At 47.5% G+C, this 19440-nt stretch overlaps 2 protein-coding genes across 2 annotated transcripts in view; both read left to right on the top strand.

Moving 5' to 3' along the window:
• Window positions 1-19440, top strand: part of LOC310800169 (dynein axonemal heavy chain 5-like) — a gene marked incomplete at both ends in the record, with an annotated part of 678223 nt that overhangs the window by 109587 nt on the left and 549196 nt on the right. The gene's annotated exons all lie outside the window — the stretch shown is intronic.
• Window positions 1-19440, top strand: part of LOC310800254 (dynein axonemal heavy chain 5-like) — a gene marked incomplete at both ends in the record, with an annotated part of 158174 nt that overhangs the window by 103715 nt on the left and 35019 nt on the right. Inside the window, 5 exons of the mRNA XM_083662832.1 lie at window positions 8378-8485; window positions 11523-11676; window positions 13631-13777; window positions 15231-15472; window positions 15955-16131. Coding sequence (XP_083518958.1) covers window positions 8378-8485; window positions 11523-11676; window positions 13631-13777; window positions 15231-15472; window positions 15955-16131 — 828 coding nt within the window. The remainder of the gene's footprint in view (window positions 1-8377; window positions 8486-11522; window positions 11677-13630; window positions 13778-15230; window positions 15473-15954; window positions 16132-19440) is intronic.

The raw sequence follows: 19440 nt of genomic DNA, 5'->3' as shown, positions 1-19440 counted from the left end.
AGACTGAATTGATCACTCACGTCCGGGCTTAGAATTGTTAGAGTTAGATGATATATATATCTTTAGATGTACATGATTAACTGATATGATACTGTGAATGAATCTGTGACTGTTTATATCTGACTGTGACTGTGGGTTATACATGCATTACTGACTCCGAGTGTTTAGACGCTAGCCAGTTACCTCTTCACCGATCCACCGAGTGGATCTAGCATAGCCAACGAGCTGAGAGGAACTTGTTTCGCCAATTCAAAGTCGATTAACTAATCGTGGCGGAGTAAGAGCCTCACGGCCCTGTTTTTCATCTAGACGGTTATTTCTCACCCACGGGCACGTGCGCAAGCGCGTGAACGGACCCTTCCTTGCTAAATACGCACGCACATAGCTATTAGTCGGCTAACCGCCATTTTGTGCCGAGAACGCATTCCATTAGTCTCCATCTTGGGCCGATCGCCATTTTGGCCCGAAAGCACACACCCGCATCCTCCATTTTGTGCCTAGTCGGTCCTTCCGGGTCGGCCATTTTGAGAACAGACCCCTCACGCACACACACACACACCCCCACACACGCACACTCTGCCTCCCTCTAGTGTTCATCCGGTGTTTTACACTTTTGATGCAGATAAATACCCCTCCCTCACATTCACCGACCAGGCATTGAAATGTTTAGATGGTAACTCAGTTACAACGTGAATCCACTGACTGTATTGCCAATCCCTCTCTTTTATTTTATACATATATTAAATATTGTCAACTTTTATTAGAATTCAACTGTTTCAGAGTGATTTTGTGGAATTGTGGTAAACTGTTGTCTAAGATATAAGAACTCTTCTTTCAGATTAGACTAAAGGTGATTCAGATTAGGTCCGGTGATTAAGCCGGTGGTGCCCCTAGGTTAATCCTTACCAAGGATTACATATTTGATTTTAATAACTTTATGAAATATTAATAATTTTCGGATTATTAATATTTTATCTTACCTAACTAAATTCACCCAAATAACGAGCACAACATTTGGTGCCCTGTGTGAGGCATCTTTCAGGCAGAGTTTACCACAAATATCACAATTTTGACTGAAACACTGAATTACCTAAACTGCATTGTGTAACCACTGAAGCATGCCAAGCACTGAATGCTAATAACCTCCCGAAACAGCTTCCAGCCAGAACGAGCGGAGCCAGACAGAGCTACCACCGCTCAGACTGACACAGATTCAGACTGACACAGACAACTAACACAGTTCAATCGTTTTGATTTAAGAACCCCTTATTTCAAGCTTGCATAGCGACTAACTCCTAACATTAGGCAACGACAGTTGAATTAAAACCTGCTTATATTTAAAATTCAACCATAGGACTTTCGCAAACACAGTTTGACCACAAGCCTATTTTACGTTTGCCTCTCAAGTCAAGTTATTTGACTTTCAAGCTACAGGTACGAGCTCCACCTAAGCTTAAGAAGTGCACTGACTAGCAGGTAAGATGTCACAGCACAACGGCCAGAGTGCTGCTGCAGAGCACTCGGCCTCGCCCGACCAGCTGTTACATGAAGCGCTCATGAACGCGGTTCCTCCGGAGAGAGGACAGATCGAATATCTGCGGAAGCTCACAGAATCAGAATGTGAGAAAATGTTGGAAGGAAAAGCAGCCGCCATGAAAAGTGCAGGTACGGTAAACTGCACCATGCTGTCAGAGCTGCTTTATCTCGTTCTCCACAGAGAAACCTTTCACAGAAAAACCAACACACAGCTGCATAACCGAGCAACTGAGTTGGACAGGCAAAATGCGTGCCTGGAGGTCTCATACGAAGACCAAGTGAGGACAATCCAGGACTTGGAAAAGAAACTGCGAGCAGCCCACGCAGATTCTGAGGAAGAGGGTGATGGAGAGGGAGGCAATGACGGTAAGCGTGAAACCGACAAGCCTCCGTTCTCGTCCACCCCCCACCAGGTCCCAGGAGAAGAGAGGCAGGTAAGTCTGCCTCCACAAGCGTCCTCATCGCACGGCGTCCAGACGCCGGCTGCACTGCGTAACGGGCTCGGTAGTGGAGCCGAACCCTCGCCATACGACATCGACACGCCCGTCGTACTCGGGTCCCAGCCCAGTGAGGCCAGGGGACCCAATCCCCCGTTCGAGTCCACGTCCCTAAGGCAATCGCATAGGGACGACCGAGGGGGCTCGCTAACCCGTGAGAGGGGCCACAAAAAGGCCACCTTTGAACAACCATGGTTCGAGTACAGTAGGACCGAAGTCTCCCCTCCACAAGAGGAGGGGGGGAATAGACACAGGAGCGACCGCGCTCCCCCGTGGCTGAGAGGCGATGGCCGCCGCTGGGAGAGCCGCCGCTGTGAGGATTTTCCCCCGCCGTCACGGCGGGGGGAGGAGCCTCGCCGCGAAGGCCACCGCCGCGACCATGCTTTCCCACACCGCCATCGCGACTATTCCCCGCCCCCACGCCCGGACGACTGCCCCCCGCCCACAGGGCGGCGGGCAGACGACCGCTGGGGCAACGAACGCCACACGGAACGCCATCGCGACTATTCTCCGCCACAACGCCATGGCGGCCACCGTCGTGACGACTTTTCCCCGCCGTCAAGGCGCAGGGAGGAGCCCCACTATGGTGAACGCCATCGTGACTATTCTCCGCCACGACGCTACGACGACCGCTATGACCCCCCACAACGCAAGAGCGAGGGGGGACATCGCTATGTTGACCGCCGTCGTGCCTACTCTCCGCCATGTCGCCAAGATGACCCCCCGCAACGCAAGAGCGAGGGGGGACATCGCTATGTTGGCCGCCGTCGTGCCTACTCTCCGCCATGTCGCCAAGATGACCGTCGCCGCGACGACTGCCCCCCACCTTTGGGGTGGGGGGGAGACGACCGCTGGGACGATCACCAGGAGACTAGGAGAAGCGAGCGTGACTACCGCGACGACTCCCCACCACGCACGCGCGAGGGGGGGCGCCGCCGCGATGATCACAATCGTGACAACACGCCGCCGCCACGCCATGATGACCGCCATCACCGCGACCCCTCATCGGCGCTCGAGCGCGATGGGGGGCAGCACCGCGATGATCGCTACATCGACTCCTTCCCTCCCCCGGGATGGGAGGAAGGACGTTGCCATGGTCGAGGCGACGCCCACCCCTTTCTGGATTGGGGGGGGCGCGGCCCGGAGCAGGACGACCTCAGTGACTCACCGTCATCCGACTCTGAGGATCTGCTCACCACGCGGGAAAGGGACGTCCGCGACCGACGGATCGAGTCCTTCGCCAAGGACATAGAACGCTTTGACCCGACTAACCGTGCCTCTAACATCGACCGTTACATACGGGAGGTCAATCGCTCTCTCACCAATCTGGAGCGACCCACTACACGCGAGAAGCTCTGGCTGGTCTGGAAGACCACCACGAGCACAGCCCGCGATTTCATAGACGTACTTCCCAGTCGGACTCAAAAGAGCTACCGACTCGTCTGCCAGGCCCTCCGACAGGAGTACTGTCAGTACTCCTGCCCGATGCTCGCGAGACGGGCCGCTGAAGCTATCAAGCAGAGAGTAGACGAGGACCCCAGAGAGTACCACAGGCGCCTGTCAGCAGCCTACTTTCAGGGTAAAGGCCCCCCCACCGGCGGTGGGGAGGGAGATGAGGAGTTCATCCGCATGTACATGTCTAACCTGCACGAGAGCATAAGATCCAATGTGGAGACACACTGTAGGCACCACCAAGCCACGCTGAGCTATACGCGACAGTATGCACAGCTGGCATGGGAAGCACGCCCCCGGGTAGCCAAGAAACACACAGAGGGCTCCCAAGTTTACGGGGTAGAGCCCGACTCGGATGAGGAGGAGGCCCAGGGGAGGGAAGTCTACCGAGTAGAGAACCCAGTAGCTGACAGTCTAGCCCTAGAGGGCGACAAAGTGCCCCAAGTCAGAGCACCAGCTGTTCCCCGGCCACCGTGGCCCCACGCACCCAGCCACCAGCCCGACAGGCCGGTAAGCTCCAGGGGCGGGGGCAAAGGGGAAGAAAACCCCCAGGGACGGCCCTGGCAGAACCAGGAGCCGGCCCAAAATCCTCATGGTAGCTTCTACCATCCAAGTCAGGGACGGTCCTGGCAGAGCCAAGACCAGGACCCACACCCGTCAGGTAACTTCCAAGGCCAAACCCAGGAAAAGCCATGGAAGAAACCACGTAAACCCAAGAAGAAGAAGAAGCCAGGGAGTGGCACAGACGGTAGGGACAGGCGAACAACCGCGGAAGACCAGTCGACCCGAGACGCGCTGAACGCTTTAGCTGACACAGTGAAAATGTTCTTGGATAAAGACAAACCAGCTGGCTCCCCGCCGGAGCCAGACAAAACCCCGGTCGCATGTCTCGGGGGGGAACCTCCGCCACCTGCCAAAGTTCGCTTTGTCAACAGGCGGAGGGGACCCCGAAGAACCAGATCCCTTCCTAAGTCTCCTTCTCAGGCTTCACCAAACCGTTCTACTCTAACTTTCATGGGCAACCTTGTCCGCAAGGGCAACGCCCATCGTATCTACACCCCAGTGGTGGTAGGGGGGTGCACTCGCACCCTCGCCTTAGTGGACACAGGAGCCTCCATCAGCTTGATGAGTGCCAACACCTTCGAGAAGGTCTGCAAAGCCATGCACACCACCAATAGGCCACTTCGGATCGAGCCTTGTGATTTTAGCATCACCAGCTACACGCAAGACCGAACCCCCATTGCTGAGCGTGCTCTGCTGGACATCACCTTCCAGGGGATGACTATACGCCACCCCATTCACATCAGCCCTCTCGATACCGAACCGCTTCTCATTGGCCAGGATCTCCTGGACCGGCTAGTGCCAATCATCGACTGCTCCAGCAATCGCATTTGGGCTCAGGTTCAAACGCCAAAGCCATGGGCGTCACCTGGCCGCCAGCCTAGCACAGACAGACAAGTCGCTGTCATCAAGGAAGCTGGCACATCGCTGCCGGCACGCAACGTTTCCACCGCTAGCCCCGAGCTGTACCGCCGCCTGTGCAAACAGGAGCGACTGCTCCCCGCATTCTCCGCAAACGAAACCCGCGCGTCAGTTCCCGCTCGAACCGCGAAGGTTCCCGTACGCCTGGCCATCAGCCCGGGACAGAAACCGCCCGGCGGGCACGCATTCTCCCAGCCGTTGCCCCGGCACAGAGAACAAAACATGACGATGCGCGGCACTCCTTTCTTTAAGTTGGACAATCGTTCAACCAACACTCTGGTGCAGAACCCGAAGCATGCACCTGACCCAGCGCTGATGCGGCAGCCACTGGGAGTGTCAGTTAACAGCTTGTACACATCTCCAAAGGGGGGGGGGGGCAAGCCCCACCACAGAGGTAGTGAACGAGACTTAGTAGGATAGCCAGGATAGGTGCATGTCCACTCACTCCGCCAGTATGCACTAACCACTAACCTAGGCTACATAGAGCCCTACTGCCAGTAACTCAGACTCAACCTCCATGCCTTACAGACTCTAACCAGCGTAGTACGAGAGGACAAGACCTATGTGCACGTGACCAGAGACTTGACACAAGACCTTACAGGGAGATATCCTCCTCAGTCACCAGTCTGAGTGGGGGTAACATACCCCCTACCTAGTCTCCCCATCTCTGGTTGAACAAATCTTAAAATCCGCCACGACCACCGTGGCCTAGCCCCCTCAGGTACACTTGGCATATAGTCTTGGCAGTGCAATACCAATTTTCATAGATCCACAGCATCTAGAAATAGGATTCCTTGTCAACCTACTAATCATTGAACCGCAGAACATGTAGGCTAAAACACTGTCACACAACCGCTATGACATGGTCACTAAACTGAGCCTATGAATCAGACGGTGTTCTACACGGTCCCCCGAGGGACCAAACTAGTCTAGTTCAGCCCCAAGGCAACTGGACCCCCATTCACCAAACATGTAACCAGGTCATTACACTACCTCACACTCCTTCTCTCCCTTCCCCTTATGCAAATCGTGTAAAAACGAAGAGCTAAATGACCAAGACAGAGAACCGGGCCCAGGCCCTGCCTAGAAAACTTGAAGTATGACAATCTGAATGTATTGCTTCGTGTGATGTAGACTAGTATGACAATCGGAATGTATTGTTTGTGTGATATAGTATAGGATGACAATCTGAATGTATTGTTTGTGTGATATAGAATGATAGAATAGCTTGAGAAAAGTCCTGCCCGGACACAGGTGATCTGCCCGGACTTGAGCCCACATAGGACCACATAGCGTAGGACCTAACGAACTTGCTCCTTTCAGCCTCACGGACTAGGCAACCAATGGGTTGCCACCCGCAGGCCGCATGGCCCTGGAGATGCTTTAAAGACTGTGCCAGAACACACCCTTTCAACCATCGGGGGGATGTTGGGCCAGACATATTGAAGGAATATTGATATTGAATTAACATTGATATTGAATTAACAGCAACATTGAATGAAAGACATGTTGTTTGAATACTGGCTGGTCCTTGTGGAGACAGTGGGAGCACACAACCCCCACACCTGGCCATTTGGCCAATTTGAATACCACACCCGTGATAAGAACCACAGGGGAGCGAGCCGATTCCTTTGTCCCACAGCAGCGAGATAAGGGGAACCAATCGGTGTGCCTAAACCACAGCAAAGACACGCCCTGCACCCCAAAACATATACAGGTTTGAAACCTGAAAACTTCAGTTCCTAAGCAGCCTAGCTGCAGACAGGTCCTCCTCTGAGAAGTTCTAAGTGACTTATCGTCGCAACAGGACGTACGTTTGTGTCCCGAGACAAACCGCCCTTCCCCCCTGCTCGGACCCGAGCCGCCCAGGCCGCAACCAGGCCGACGACCTCCACATCAGAGCCAAGCCAGCTCTGATATCCTGAAACCGACCCGCATCGCCTGAGCGCCCTCAACCCGAAGAAGCGAGCTGTGAGGTTCCCCCTTTCCTCCACTGAGACGACAGCAGATGCAAGAACTCAGCGTGGCCAGCTGAGATCGACTGCCTATTCTCAACCCCCCGCTCCGGCCTCCACGGCTTCCTCTTCGGGACAAGCGGCCGCCCGCTCCACGAGCCCCTCTCCTCCCCGCTGGAGAAACCTTGCGAGTCCGACCGCAACAAACCACTGCATCTGCGTTTGCAGAGCTGAACGAACAAGCCAAGTAAGAGACTGAATTGATCACTCACGTCCGGGCTTAGAATTGTTAGAGTTAGATGATATATATATCTTTAGATGTACATGATTAACTGATATGATACTGTGAATGAATCTGTGACTGTTTATATCTGACTGTGACTGTGGGTTATACATGCATTACTGACTCCGAGTGTTTAGACGCTAGCCAGTTACCTCTTCACCGATCCACCGAGTGGATCTAGCATAGCCAACGAGCTGAGAGGAACTTGTTTCGCCAATTCAAAGTCGATTAACTAATCGTGGCGGAGTAAGAGCCTCACGGCCCTGTTTTTCATCTAGACGGTTATTTCTCACCCACGGGCACGTGCGCAAGCGCGTGAACGGACCCTTCCTTGCTAAATACGCACGCACATAGCTATTAGTCGGCTAACCGCCATTTTGTGCCGAGAACGCATTCCATTAGTCTCCATCTTGGGCCGATCGCCATTTTGGCCCGAAAGCACACACCCGCATCCTCCATTTTGTGCCTAGTCGGTCCTTCCGGGTCGGCCATTTTGAGAACAGACCCCTCACGCACACACACACACACCCCCACACACGCACACTCTGCCTCCCTCTAGTGTTCATCCGGTGTTTTACACTTTTGATGCAGATAAATACCCCTCCCTCACATTCACCGACCAGGCATTGAAATGTTTAGATGGTAACTCAGTTACAACGTGAATCCACTGACTGTATTGCCAATCCCTCTCTTTTATTTTATACATATATTAAATATTGTCAACTTTTATTAGAATTCAACTGTTTCAGAGTGATTTTGTGGAATTGTGGTAAACTGTTGTCTAAGATATAAGAACTCTTCTTTCAGATTAGACTAAAGGTGATTCAGATTAGGTCCGGTGATTAAGCCGGTGGTGCCCCTAGGTTAATCCTTACCAAGGATTACATATTTGATTTTAATAACTTTATGAAATATTAATAATTTTCGGATTATTAATATTTTATCTTACCTAACTAAATTCACCCAAATAACGAGCACAACAATATATATATATATACACCGAAATACAGAATCATTCTTCAATGTAAAGCTAGTATGTTATTCCCTAATTCAGCTACAGGCTTCCCTCTCCCTGGTGTATTGTCGGTGCATAGTTAATATAGACTGATGGATGTGATGTTGTGTGATGAAGTCTCAGCAGCTGTCCCCGCTCTCTCGAATTGTCTCGTTAGATCGATGAGGACGAGCCGCTCTTCCTGAGCTTGATCGAGGACCTCTTTCCAGGCATCCAACTCGATAAAGCAGGCTACCCCGAACTGGAGGCTGCCATCGACATACAGGTAGGAGGGGGAGAGAAGGAGGAGAGTGTATGAGAGAGAGAGGTGGTAGGAGAGAAGAGAAGAGATAGGAGAGAGACGAAAGTAGATAAGAGGAACACAAAGAAAAATGGGGGCAGAGAAAGATAGGGCAAAGTACTGACTATCTTTCATGTCACTCTTAAACGCCTGAAGATGCTGCCGCACTCAAAGGGATACAAATGCAATGATTTGCAATTTGTCAAGGAGCCACCCTCAGAACCTGTGGCAGATAGAGATATATAGAGAGCTAACCGCTAACATGTTTTATGCATCGAGTGTCTTTTGCCATGTGTGTGCATTGTGTGCTGGCATCCCTCCATTCATCTATGCGTTTGTACTTGTATCTGTTTATGTATATATGTGTGCATGTATGTATCAATGCCCGCATTCCTACATAAAATATAGACCCTTTTCGCCGAAGCCATTTTGTGTCGAAAAGGCAGGGTAAGCACCAGGTGCGAGCAAAACACTAATGAGGGTTTCCAACTTCCAATCATAGAGGCCATTTACACCTGGCGCTAACATGCGTTTTCTGTGATCAGATTGCGATCAGATTGTGTTTTATCACTTGAAATGCCAGGTGTAAACACCCCCAAAACGCATTGAAGAAGGATTGCAATCTGATCGCGGCCAAACCACCTCCGGAGGTGGTCAGGGATGCATTGAACACAAGTGTAAAATGCAATGTGTCCTCTCAATCTGGATACAGCAACTTTATGCGGATTACAACCATTTCTGCAACCATTTCTGCAATCTGATTGCAATCAGATTGCAGAAAATGCATGTTAACGCCAGGTGTAAATGGAATCAGGCTGAAGTGATCAAATACAATCTGATTGCAATCGGATCACAGAAAACGCATGTTAGCGCCAGGTGTAAGGGGCCTCTTAGAAGTTGAACCCTCATTAGTGTTTTGCTTGCACCTGTGTTTACCCTGCCCTTTGGACACAAAATGGCCCTCGTGAAAAGAGTCTATTGCCTCGCTTGTCATGCCACCACTTGTCTTCTCGTTGAAATATTGGGCTACTTTTTTTTTTTACCCCTATTTCTCCTGTTTTGCTTTCTCCAACACACCTCACTTATCCTGTGATAACCTCTTAACCCCAACAATATACTGCCACATTCTGCTTCCACTCTCTCTTTCTGTTCTAGCCTCAGGCTGGACAAGCTGCCCTATTTCATGTTTTCCTCTGTAATGAGATGTCAGAACTATTTGTTCTGAACCTGCACCACCTAAGTGCGCCCGGGAGTCGGCCTGCAAGAAGGAAAGGCTGTTTTACAGGAAATTGAATGAAAATATTATTGATTGGTTCACTGAGTGTAGTAGTCCACCACCACTGCTGAATGAATATTGCAAGACATACTGTTCTCGCCGACAGCCTGATGTTGGTGCTTACTAGACATTTGCCATTTTGGTGAACTCTTATCTCTTTTTTTTTGGTGATCAATTTTTTATTCGTAATGTTTTTTTCTCCAACATACAAAAAAACAACAACACACAAAATAAAACATATAAGCCACAAACATCTACAAAAACCAATACATTACACCTACACAACGGATTCACTCAGAAAATAAGGTAATGTTCCTCAGAGAAAGTCAGTATTCGCCCAGACTGCTTTCTCCTTCAAAGCCATAAAGGAGTGGAATAGGGGTGTGTGTGTGTGTGTGTGTGTGTGTGTGTGTGTGTGTGTGTGTGTGTGTGTGTGTGTGTGTGTGTGTGTGTGTGTGTGTGTGTGTGTGTGTGTGTGTGTGTGTGTGTGTGTGTGTGTGTGTGTGTGTGTGTCTGTGTGTGTGTGTGTGTGTGTGTGTGTGTGTGTGTGTGTGGGTGGTGTTTTATTCTTGGCTTCTATATAGATGTTTGCATGTATGTATTTGATTTTTTTATACTATTATCTATCTCATACTAACCTGTGCCCTTTCCCTGTTTTTTTTTTACACTTTATGTATTTTATTGTGTTTTCTTTTTTTTGCTCTGAATGGCCTTTGTATCCACCTGCCCAGGGACTCCAGATGGAAAGTAGCCTCTGGCTAAATCTGTTGCAAAGCATCTCTTCCCCTATGGGGTTTAATGTTTTTTGTATATGTCCCTGCCAAATAAACTAATACAATAAATAAATAAAATAAATAAATAACCCCCCTCCACGCACGACCCTCCCCCCCCCACCTGCAAACAAACACAGATATATGATTAGAACATTACAGTCTCCACCACTCAGCAAAGAAAAGACAGACGTAACCTAGCCATCATGGAGATGTCCATGGCCCCATGCATGGCTTCAACAAAGCATTCCTGCTGTCATATGTTCTGCTTTAGCACCATGATGCATACGGTCCACCAACATCTCCATGACAGCCAGGTCCACAGCACCAACATCTCCATGACAGCCAGGTCCACAGCCACCAACATCTCCATGACAGCCAGGTCCACAGCACCAACATCTCCATGACAGCCAGGTCCACAGCACCAACATCTCCATGACAGCCAGGTCCACAGCCACCAACATCTCCATGACAGCCAGGTCCACAGCACCAACATCTCCATGACAGCCAGGTCCACAGCCACCAACATCTCCATGACAGCCAGGTCCACAGCACCAACATCTCCATGACAGCCAGGTCCACAGCACCAACATCTCCATGACAGCCAGGTCCACAGCCACCAACATCTCCATGACAGCCAGGTCCACAGCACCAACATCTCCATGACAGCCAGGTCCACAGCCACCAACATCTCCATGACAGCCAGGTCCACAGCACCAACATCTCCATGACAGCCAGGTCCACAGCCACCAACATCTCCATGACAGCCAGGTCCACAGCACCAACATCTCCATGACAGCCAGGTCCACAGCCACCAACATCTCCATGACAGCCAGGTCCACAGCACCAACATCTCCATGACAGCCAGGTCCACAGCTGAAGATGCCCATTGTTCTAAAGGCAGAGTGTGAGGAGCTTTATATCTCTACACTGTATGTACCTGCATCCCTGTCTGCATGTGTGTCTGTCTGGCCAGGTGGAGGAGGCAGGTCTGATCAGTCACCCTCCCTGGAAGCTGAAGGTCATCCAGCTGTTTGAGACTCAGAGGGTCCGACACGGCATGATGGCCCTGGGGCCCAGCGGGGCCGGGAAGACCACCTGCATTCACACACTGATGAGAGCCATGACAGGTACAGTAGGAGTGTGTGTGTGTGTGTGTCTGTCTGTCTGTCTGTCTGTCTGTCTGTCTGTCTGTCTGTCTGTCTGTCTGTGTGTGTGTGTGTGTGTGTGTGTGTGTGTGTGTGTGTGAGAGAGAGAGAGAGAGAGAGAGAACAGCTTATATCCCTTAATAAGGTTTAAGTTCACCTCACAAGTCAGTCTAGTACATATTTAGATTTGTTTGTGCATTCGGTATGTTAGTTGTTGCTTGCAAATCAGTGTTGGGCAAATGTAATATACTACATATTACTAGTTACTTTCATTTGAAAGAAATAAGTTACTTTACAATATTACCGTCTATGTAGAGTAACTCGTTACTTATTACACTACTTTTGCATGACTTTCACCAAAACAACAGCAGTAGCAGAATGACATCACCGCACGGGAACCATCCCGAAAAATAATTCAAACTGTCTTGAAGTCAGTGTAAACCGTCAAACAATTCTAAATGTTATCCTTTTCCTTTGTTATTGTCGTCGGTTATTTGCATGAAAACAGACAATTTGATTAGGAAATGATTGTATCTTTATTTAAATATGTGCTTTGGGGGGGGGGGGAAGTAACTCAACTTGTGTTACTTGACAAAGTAATTGGTATAATATTATTGAAATCCTATTGGTAATAAGTTATATTACTGAGTTACTGCTAAAAGTAATATATTACATGTAATATCTTACTTTTGTAATGAGTTACCCCCAACACTGTTGCAAAATGCATGGGTTTAATCATTAAACCCATATTAGACACATTAAACTGTAATGTATCTGTCACCATGTGCCTCTTCCAGACTGTGGTCAGCCCCACAGGGAGATGAATGTATCTTGAATGTATCTGTCACCATGATGCTCTTCCAGACTGTGGTCAGCCCCACAGGGAGATGAATGTATCTGTAATGTATCTGTCACCATGATGCTCTTCCAGACTGTGGTCAGCCCCACAGGGAGATGAATGTATCTGTAATGTATCTGTCACCATGTGCCTGTTCCAGACTGTGGTCAGCCCCACAGGGAGATGAATGTATCTGTAATGTATCTGTCACCATGATGCTCTTCCAGACTGTGGTCAGCCCCACAGGGAGATGAATGTATCTGTAATGTATCTGTCACCATGTGCCTGTTCCAGACTGTGGTCAGCCCCACAGGGAGATGAATGTATCTGTAATGTATCTGTCACCATGATGCTCTTCCAGACTGTGGTCAGCCCCACAGAGAGATGAATGTATCTTGAATGTATCTGTCACCATGATGCTCTTCCAGACTGTGGTCAGCCCCACAGGGAGATGAATGTATCTTGAATGTATCTGTCACCATGATGCTCTTCCAGACTGTGGTCAGCCCCACAGGGAGATGAATGTATCTTGAATGTATCTGCCACCATGATGCTCTTCCAGACTGTGGTCAGCCCCACAGGGAGATGAATGTATCTGTAATGTATCTGTCACCATGATGCTCTTCCAGACTGTGGTCAGCCCCACAGGGAGATGAATGTATCTTGAATGTATCTGTCACCATGATGCTCTTCCAGACTGTGGTCAACCCCACAGGGAGATGAATGTATCTTGAATGTATCTGTCACCATGATGCTCTTCCAGACTGTGGTCAGCCCCACAGGGAGATGAATGTATCTGTAATGTATCTGTCACCGTGATGCTCTTCCAGACTGTGGTCAGCCCCACAGGGAGATGAATGTATCTTGAATGTATCTGTCACCATGATGCTCTTCCAGACTGTGGTCAGCCCCACAGGGAGATTAATGTATCTGTAATGTATCTGTCACCATGATGCTCTTCCAGACTGTGGTCAGCCCCACAGGGAGATGAATGTATCTGTAATGTATCTGTCACCATGATGCTCTTCCAGACTGTGGTCAGCCCCACAGGGAGATGAATGTATCTGTAATGTATCTGTCACCATGATGCTCTTCCAGACTGTGGCCAGCCCCACAGGGAGATGCGTATGAATCCCAAGGCCATCACAGCACCCCAGATGTTCGGTCGACTGGACGTGGCCACAAACGACTGGACCGATGGCATCTTCTCTACCCTGTGGAGGAAAACACTGAGAGCCAAGAAAGGTCAGAGCTCAGTTTAATGAGACCCTCAGAGAGAGAGGATCAGCAAGTGTAATGCTGAATGTTGTGAACAAATGCAAATGAAAAGATAGGGCTACACAATTAATCAAATATTAATCATGATAATCGATATATAAATACGCTTTACACTATACACTAATGCAGAGGTTACACTATACGATATTTCCCCCCCGATTTTACACAGGATTTCCACTTGGGCACAGTCTGTCTTTGTTTACTCGATTCTGCAGTTGTTGTGGGCCGTTGTGCCAGTCGGCACCAAAATCTGTTAATGTATATACTGAGGTACAGATTCTAATCGTCAAGTGTATTCACCTTATGTAGCCACGCCCATTTGACCCGGTTCTGTGGCCGTCCTACGACTTCTGGCTAAAAATAATAATAAAATAAAATAAAAAATGGCTGCGCTGCTCCAATATCATCTAACTCTGAATTAACTAATAATTTAGCCAATTGTATGTAACATACCAAATAAAAGCAAACGGCAATGTCTAAGAATGCAACGCCATGTAACTGGCTCGTTAAGTCTCGCATTCCAGGGAATTACGTTAACGTCTGCGGGTCTTTATTGACGTTAATGGCTCGCGCGCTCGGAGGAGAGACAACTATCTGAAGCTTTCTTTGTTGGAGTCCAGGTATGTTTTACAAGAAAGTGCTCGTCATTGTCGACGATAACGTTATCTGACCTGGCTAACAGTGGATACTCCGCTTGCTTGCTGTGTACCGAGCTCAAAGTGGTAGGCTACGTTTTTGTTTTACACCCTGCGCTGTCCACTACAAAAACAACTCTCTTCTTCATGACGTTCTTTCATATTTGGCGCCGTGACCGCCGGAAGTGTTAGACGGACCCGGAAGAATTTGGCCCATGGTAAGGTCTGAACATAAGGTGAATACTGCCTCCCGACGCCAGTCGTAGCCACAACGATTATATCAAACATGTTTTTCAGCCAGAATAAAACAGAAACTTCCTGTTAACAACTTTCAAAATAAAAGTATTGCACCGTGATTTTGTGTGTGATCCGAAATGCCCCAAGTACCAAAGAGGAAATAAGGAAAACATTTTCAGAAAAAACTGCGCTCTTGAGAAATCTGATGTAAAAATTGTCGACTGAATGACATGAGGCTGCAGTGTTTGTATGCGCAAAATGCAGCGAAATGCCATGTTATCAACTGTTATTGCTAACAATGGCTAGCCTGGCTAGTGACTGGATCTGACCAATGAACAAGTGAACTTCCCAGCTCAAGTTTTCTGCAAATGGAACGCTAACAAAACGATGATGTGATGTCATTTAGCCTCCACATCCCAGTTATTTTGAGATAAAGGAACGCACGATTAAACCAAGAAACCAAGAAACCAATTGGGGTAGAATCACTATGGCATCCATCGTTTCAAACGCTATGCAAACAAACAGGAAGTGGTGTCTTTCTCTTTCAGGGGAGCACATCTGGATCGTCCTGGACGGGCCGGTCGATGCCATCTGGATCGAGAACCTGAACTCGGTTCTGGACGACAACAAAACCCTGACCCTGGCCAACGGTGATCGTATCTCCATGGCGCCCAACTGTAAGGTGGTGTTCGAGCCGCACAACATCGACAACGCCTCGCCCGCCACAGTCTCACGCAACGGCATGGTGTTCATGAGCTCCTCTGTGCTCAACTGGAGCCCCATCCTGGAGGTGAAGGAGCTAAATGAGAAACTGGCCATTTAATTACAATTATGGTAGTGCTTTATGGTGTTCATGAGCTCCTCTGTGCTCAACTGGAGCCCCATCCTGGAGGTGAAGGAGCTAAATGAGAAACTGGCCATTTAATTACAATTATGGTAGTGCTTATGGTATGGTATGCTAAATAATATTTACACTATGGTCATGCTTATGGCATGGTATGATAAATAATAGGGCTACAGTTTTGCTGACACACACATTCGCCAATTCAAATACATGCGTGCGTGCACACACATGCACACACACAAACACACGTGCGTGTACACACACACGCACACACACACACACACACACACACAGATGCGTACATAGACACAGACTATTGGTTGAATAGTAGATAGTAGAGAGGAGGCAAATGTATTGAAATAAATGACAGTGTTATTTAAACTCAGTTAGATTGGGGGCTAAACTACTGTGATGTGCTGCTGTCTCAGGGCTGGTTGAAGAATCGCTCCCCCCAGGAGGGAGAGCTGCTCAGGGAGCTCTTCTCCTCCTCCTTCCCTGAGCTCTACCGCTTCAGTGTCCAGACGCTGGAGTTCAAGATGGAGCTGCTGGAGGCGTTCGTCATCATGCAGTGCATCAACATGCTGCAGGGGCTCATACCCCCGAAGGTAAGCAGGCTACCACTGCTCCGGATACTCATCCACCGCTCACATTACTGCACACCAGGGATTCTGTTAGGCTTTTTTCTGAACGGCCGATGGAGCCGGCAACATTCCAGAATTCCGGCCTTATCGAATATTTACCGGCCCAGTCAAAATGTATTGAAAGAAGATAGATGTAATCATTCCTTAAAGGTCCCAATTCGTGCAGCTGTAACCTCTTAAAAACGTGTGTCTCTGGTCCATAAAACATGATTCTGGATTAATTTGTCCAAAATATAGCAACCCCGTTCGTTCTGACGGAGTTCTCACTTCCTCATCTTGTCGCTTCCCAGGCATGGTCTGTTTCTATAATATATTCAGAACTAACAGTTCCCATTGGCCGCTGGGGGAGAGCCCGCCCCGCCCCCGGCCAATCAGATTGGCGTCCGTGGACCAACACGCTAGGTTGTGTCCACAACTAAAGTTAGCAACGAGCTCTCGCTAACTTAACGGTTGCTACGCTAAACAGGACATCTCAAAATGCCTAGACTTACCGAATGCACCTCCGCAGTTGCTGGATCACGTACAGTTGTGAAGGGAAAGGATTTTCCGGTGCCAGGTCCAATCTGGACAGAACTGACCGCACCGGTCAGAAGGTGTTGACAGATGTTAATACCTTTCCAGCGTATCCAATAAATTCCAGATATATGAAAAACCAATATGACAAGCAATTCTGATATTTAGAATATTATTTTATATAGAATATATTGCATAAATCATGATACAGAGCCAATCAAGTGTGATACAGATTACCAATGCAGAGATCTCCGGGTCAGATTCTGGTTCTTCCTAGCAGCTGAAATTTTTCAGATGAAGAAAGAGACGTTTGAAAAAGACCCTGCTCTCTCCCTGGGTATGAGCTTATATCAACTTTTGAACATGGGTCGATCATCATTTCCTTGGGGGCGTTGTCTTCTGGTAATAGCAGATGTTCCTCCCCGATGGCTCCTCCTCACCACGAGGCCCACGTCACGTGACCTGGCACTTCAGCATGCACTAACCTTTACTGAATACTAGTCACTTATTTTATTTCCTATTTTAACTCCTATAATTTGGGTCAGCTAATTTAGCTATTTTCTCTATTAATATCCTGTAACACATTATCTATGGTTACCTTAGACTAGGTAATCTAATCTACATCCTAGATAGGATCAAATTCAACTATATTAGTCTGAAGCTGGAATAATTGTCATACAGTTCAAACTTACTGCCTCTTGGTCTGTAACCACCCTTATAAGGATGTAACCAGAGTAAGAGGGTATTTCTCACTCGAACCAGAGAAAAACTCACCCTTATTTTAACTAGGATGAGGAAACTCTTATCAATTAGCAATTGTCATTTATCAACTAATTTGACGACCACCTGTCAATTCAGTCGGCAGATGCAACTTTAATATGACTATTATTTTGACTATATATTTATTTTCCCAACCTAAAGTTGCAGCAGTAACAATAAGCTAATATTTATCTAAATATTATATACTGTATCTCCCTTATTGTATAGCAAGCAATCTTGACTTTAACTTTATACTTGACTGGAACCACTAAACATAATATGTTTGTAAGAAATAAGTTTATTAAATCAATACACCTAAGGCTTATAATATATATATTTGTGGGGAGGAAGATCAATATTTCATGGCTGTGGAAAAAGTTAGTTATACATGCTTTTAATATTTAATCACATCAGATATGGGACTTGTTCAAAGCACACATGAGAGAGAGGCTGACTCCCTCTCAGCAACGACCTGCTGCCTGTCTCTCTAGGCAGGAAGCGACACCTACCACAGCTCCTTTCCTGTCTGGGTTCAAAGAGCTTACAGACGTCTTTTTCTGCAGAGACGTTTCTGCAAAAAGCGCTGTTGCCATGACGTTAAAACCACATCAAATACATAATAGGCACCTGTCCTGCCTCGATGGAAAAAATACACATCACTGAACTTTGGGTAAGAGCTTAATGTTCCATTTTGCACAGGGTGCAGAAATGTACAGAGGTCATGGTTTTTAGGGGAAAGTTCATCGTACAGGCTGTATGGTTTATTGAACAGGTTTTAAAGTTCATTTTATAAAAGATGTCAAAAACACTTATTTAATCAGTAGGATATATAAGCACAATATGCATTTCAAGATGAAAATAAGAATAAATGATAGGATATTAAAATCATTAATAACATATTTGTAACATAAGTATTGCTTTAAAATTTCATTTTGCTAAACCCTCTACTGTGGATTCTTAACTTTCTTTGTTCTGGAATAATAACCTTATTTCCAGGAACTTTAAACCTTCGAGTATCCACAGTTTTTCCATATGAGCAATAAGCTATGAGCAAAAGATTCAAAGAAACATGTGGTGGCTGTGTGTGTGTGTGTGTGCAGCCCGCTCCTATTTTTAGTTTCATTTTCACGTATGCTTTCTCAACATCGCACACAGGCCTTCAATGAGGAAATGCTTGTAAGTCACTGACAGGCAGAGAGAGAACTGTTATCAATTTAGGCTTTCATTGTTAGGTGCTTAAATGAGGAAATGTTTGGCTATCAATAAAAAGGGAGAAATCTATCAAACCCTCTTTTTACACCTCCCCTAGAGGTGTAAAACCTCTACAGCAACCCACTGATTTTCCTCTCACTCTGTAACCTAGCATGTACTCCAATAGCACTGTAATTTAAACATAACTGTTACAATGTCTATCCTGGAGGAAATATTAAAATCGGCAGCTTTAATGCTCATGCCGTCTGAAAAATAGTGGACAGTGCGGGGAGAGGAGGGAAGGAATCCATCTTTTCGGGGCGTCTGTGGTCCACCAAACTAACAGTCTTAGGTAATCTTTCAGTCTCCCGGCTTCCCCGAAGCCTCCGCCTCCTGTGTATAAAAATAGACAGTCAATCTCAACATCAACACACTTGACTTATCATCAGCTAACTTTTCCTAATTTGTCATACTATTTCTTCCCATACCCCAGTTCCCAAACTCCGCCCTCTTGTCCCAATTTATACAATGAGTGCATGAAAATTTGCTTGGATCATTGAGTTTGCTTAGATCCCCATTATGTAAAAATAAAAGCTGCACCTTAAAATTGGAGTCAAAAGATCGGAATTTGTGATCTCAAAAAGAATCAACACAAACCTATAACAAATATAATATCACTCCATGACATGACACTGATTTTTCTCTCTAGTCATTTACTGAACTAGCTTAAGTGTAGTGCTTGTGTGAAAGTTCCCTGTTTTCAGACAAACTATTTTAATTACGAGTCATTAGTACAATAAGTCTCTCCGG

This window comes from Poromitra crassiceps (genome assembly GCF_964638095.1).
Source record: "Poromitra crassiceps genome assembly, chromosome: 29".
Classification (NCBI taxonomy): Eukaryota; Metazoa; Chordata; class Actinopteri; order Beryciformes; family Melamphaidae; genus Poromitra; species Poromitra crassiceps.
Note: the sequence above shows the minus strand (reverse complement) of the source record. Positions and strands in the feature narration are given on the sequence as shown.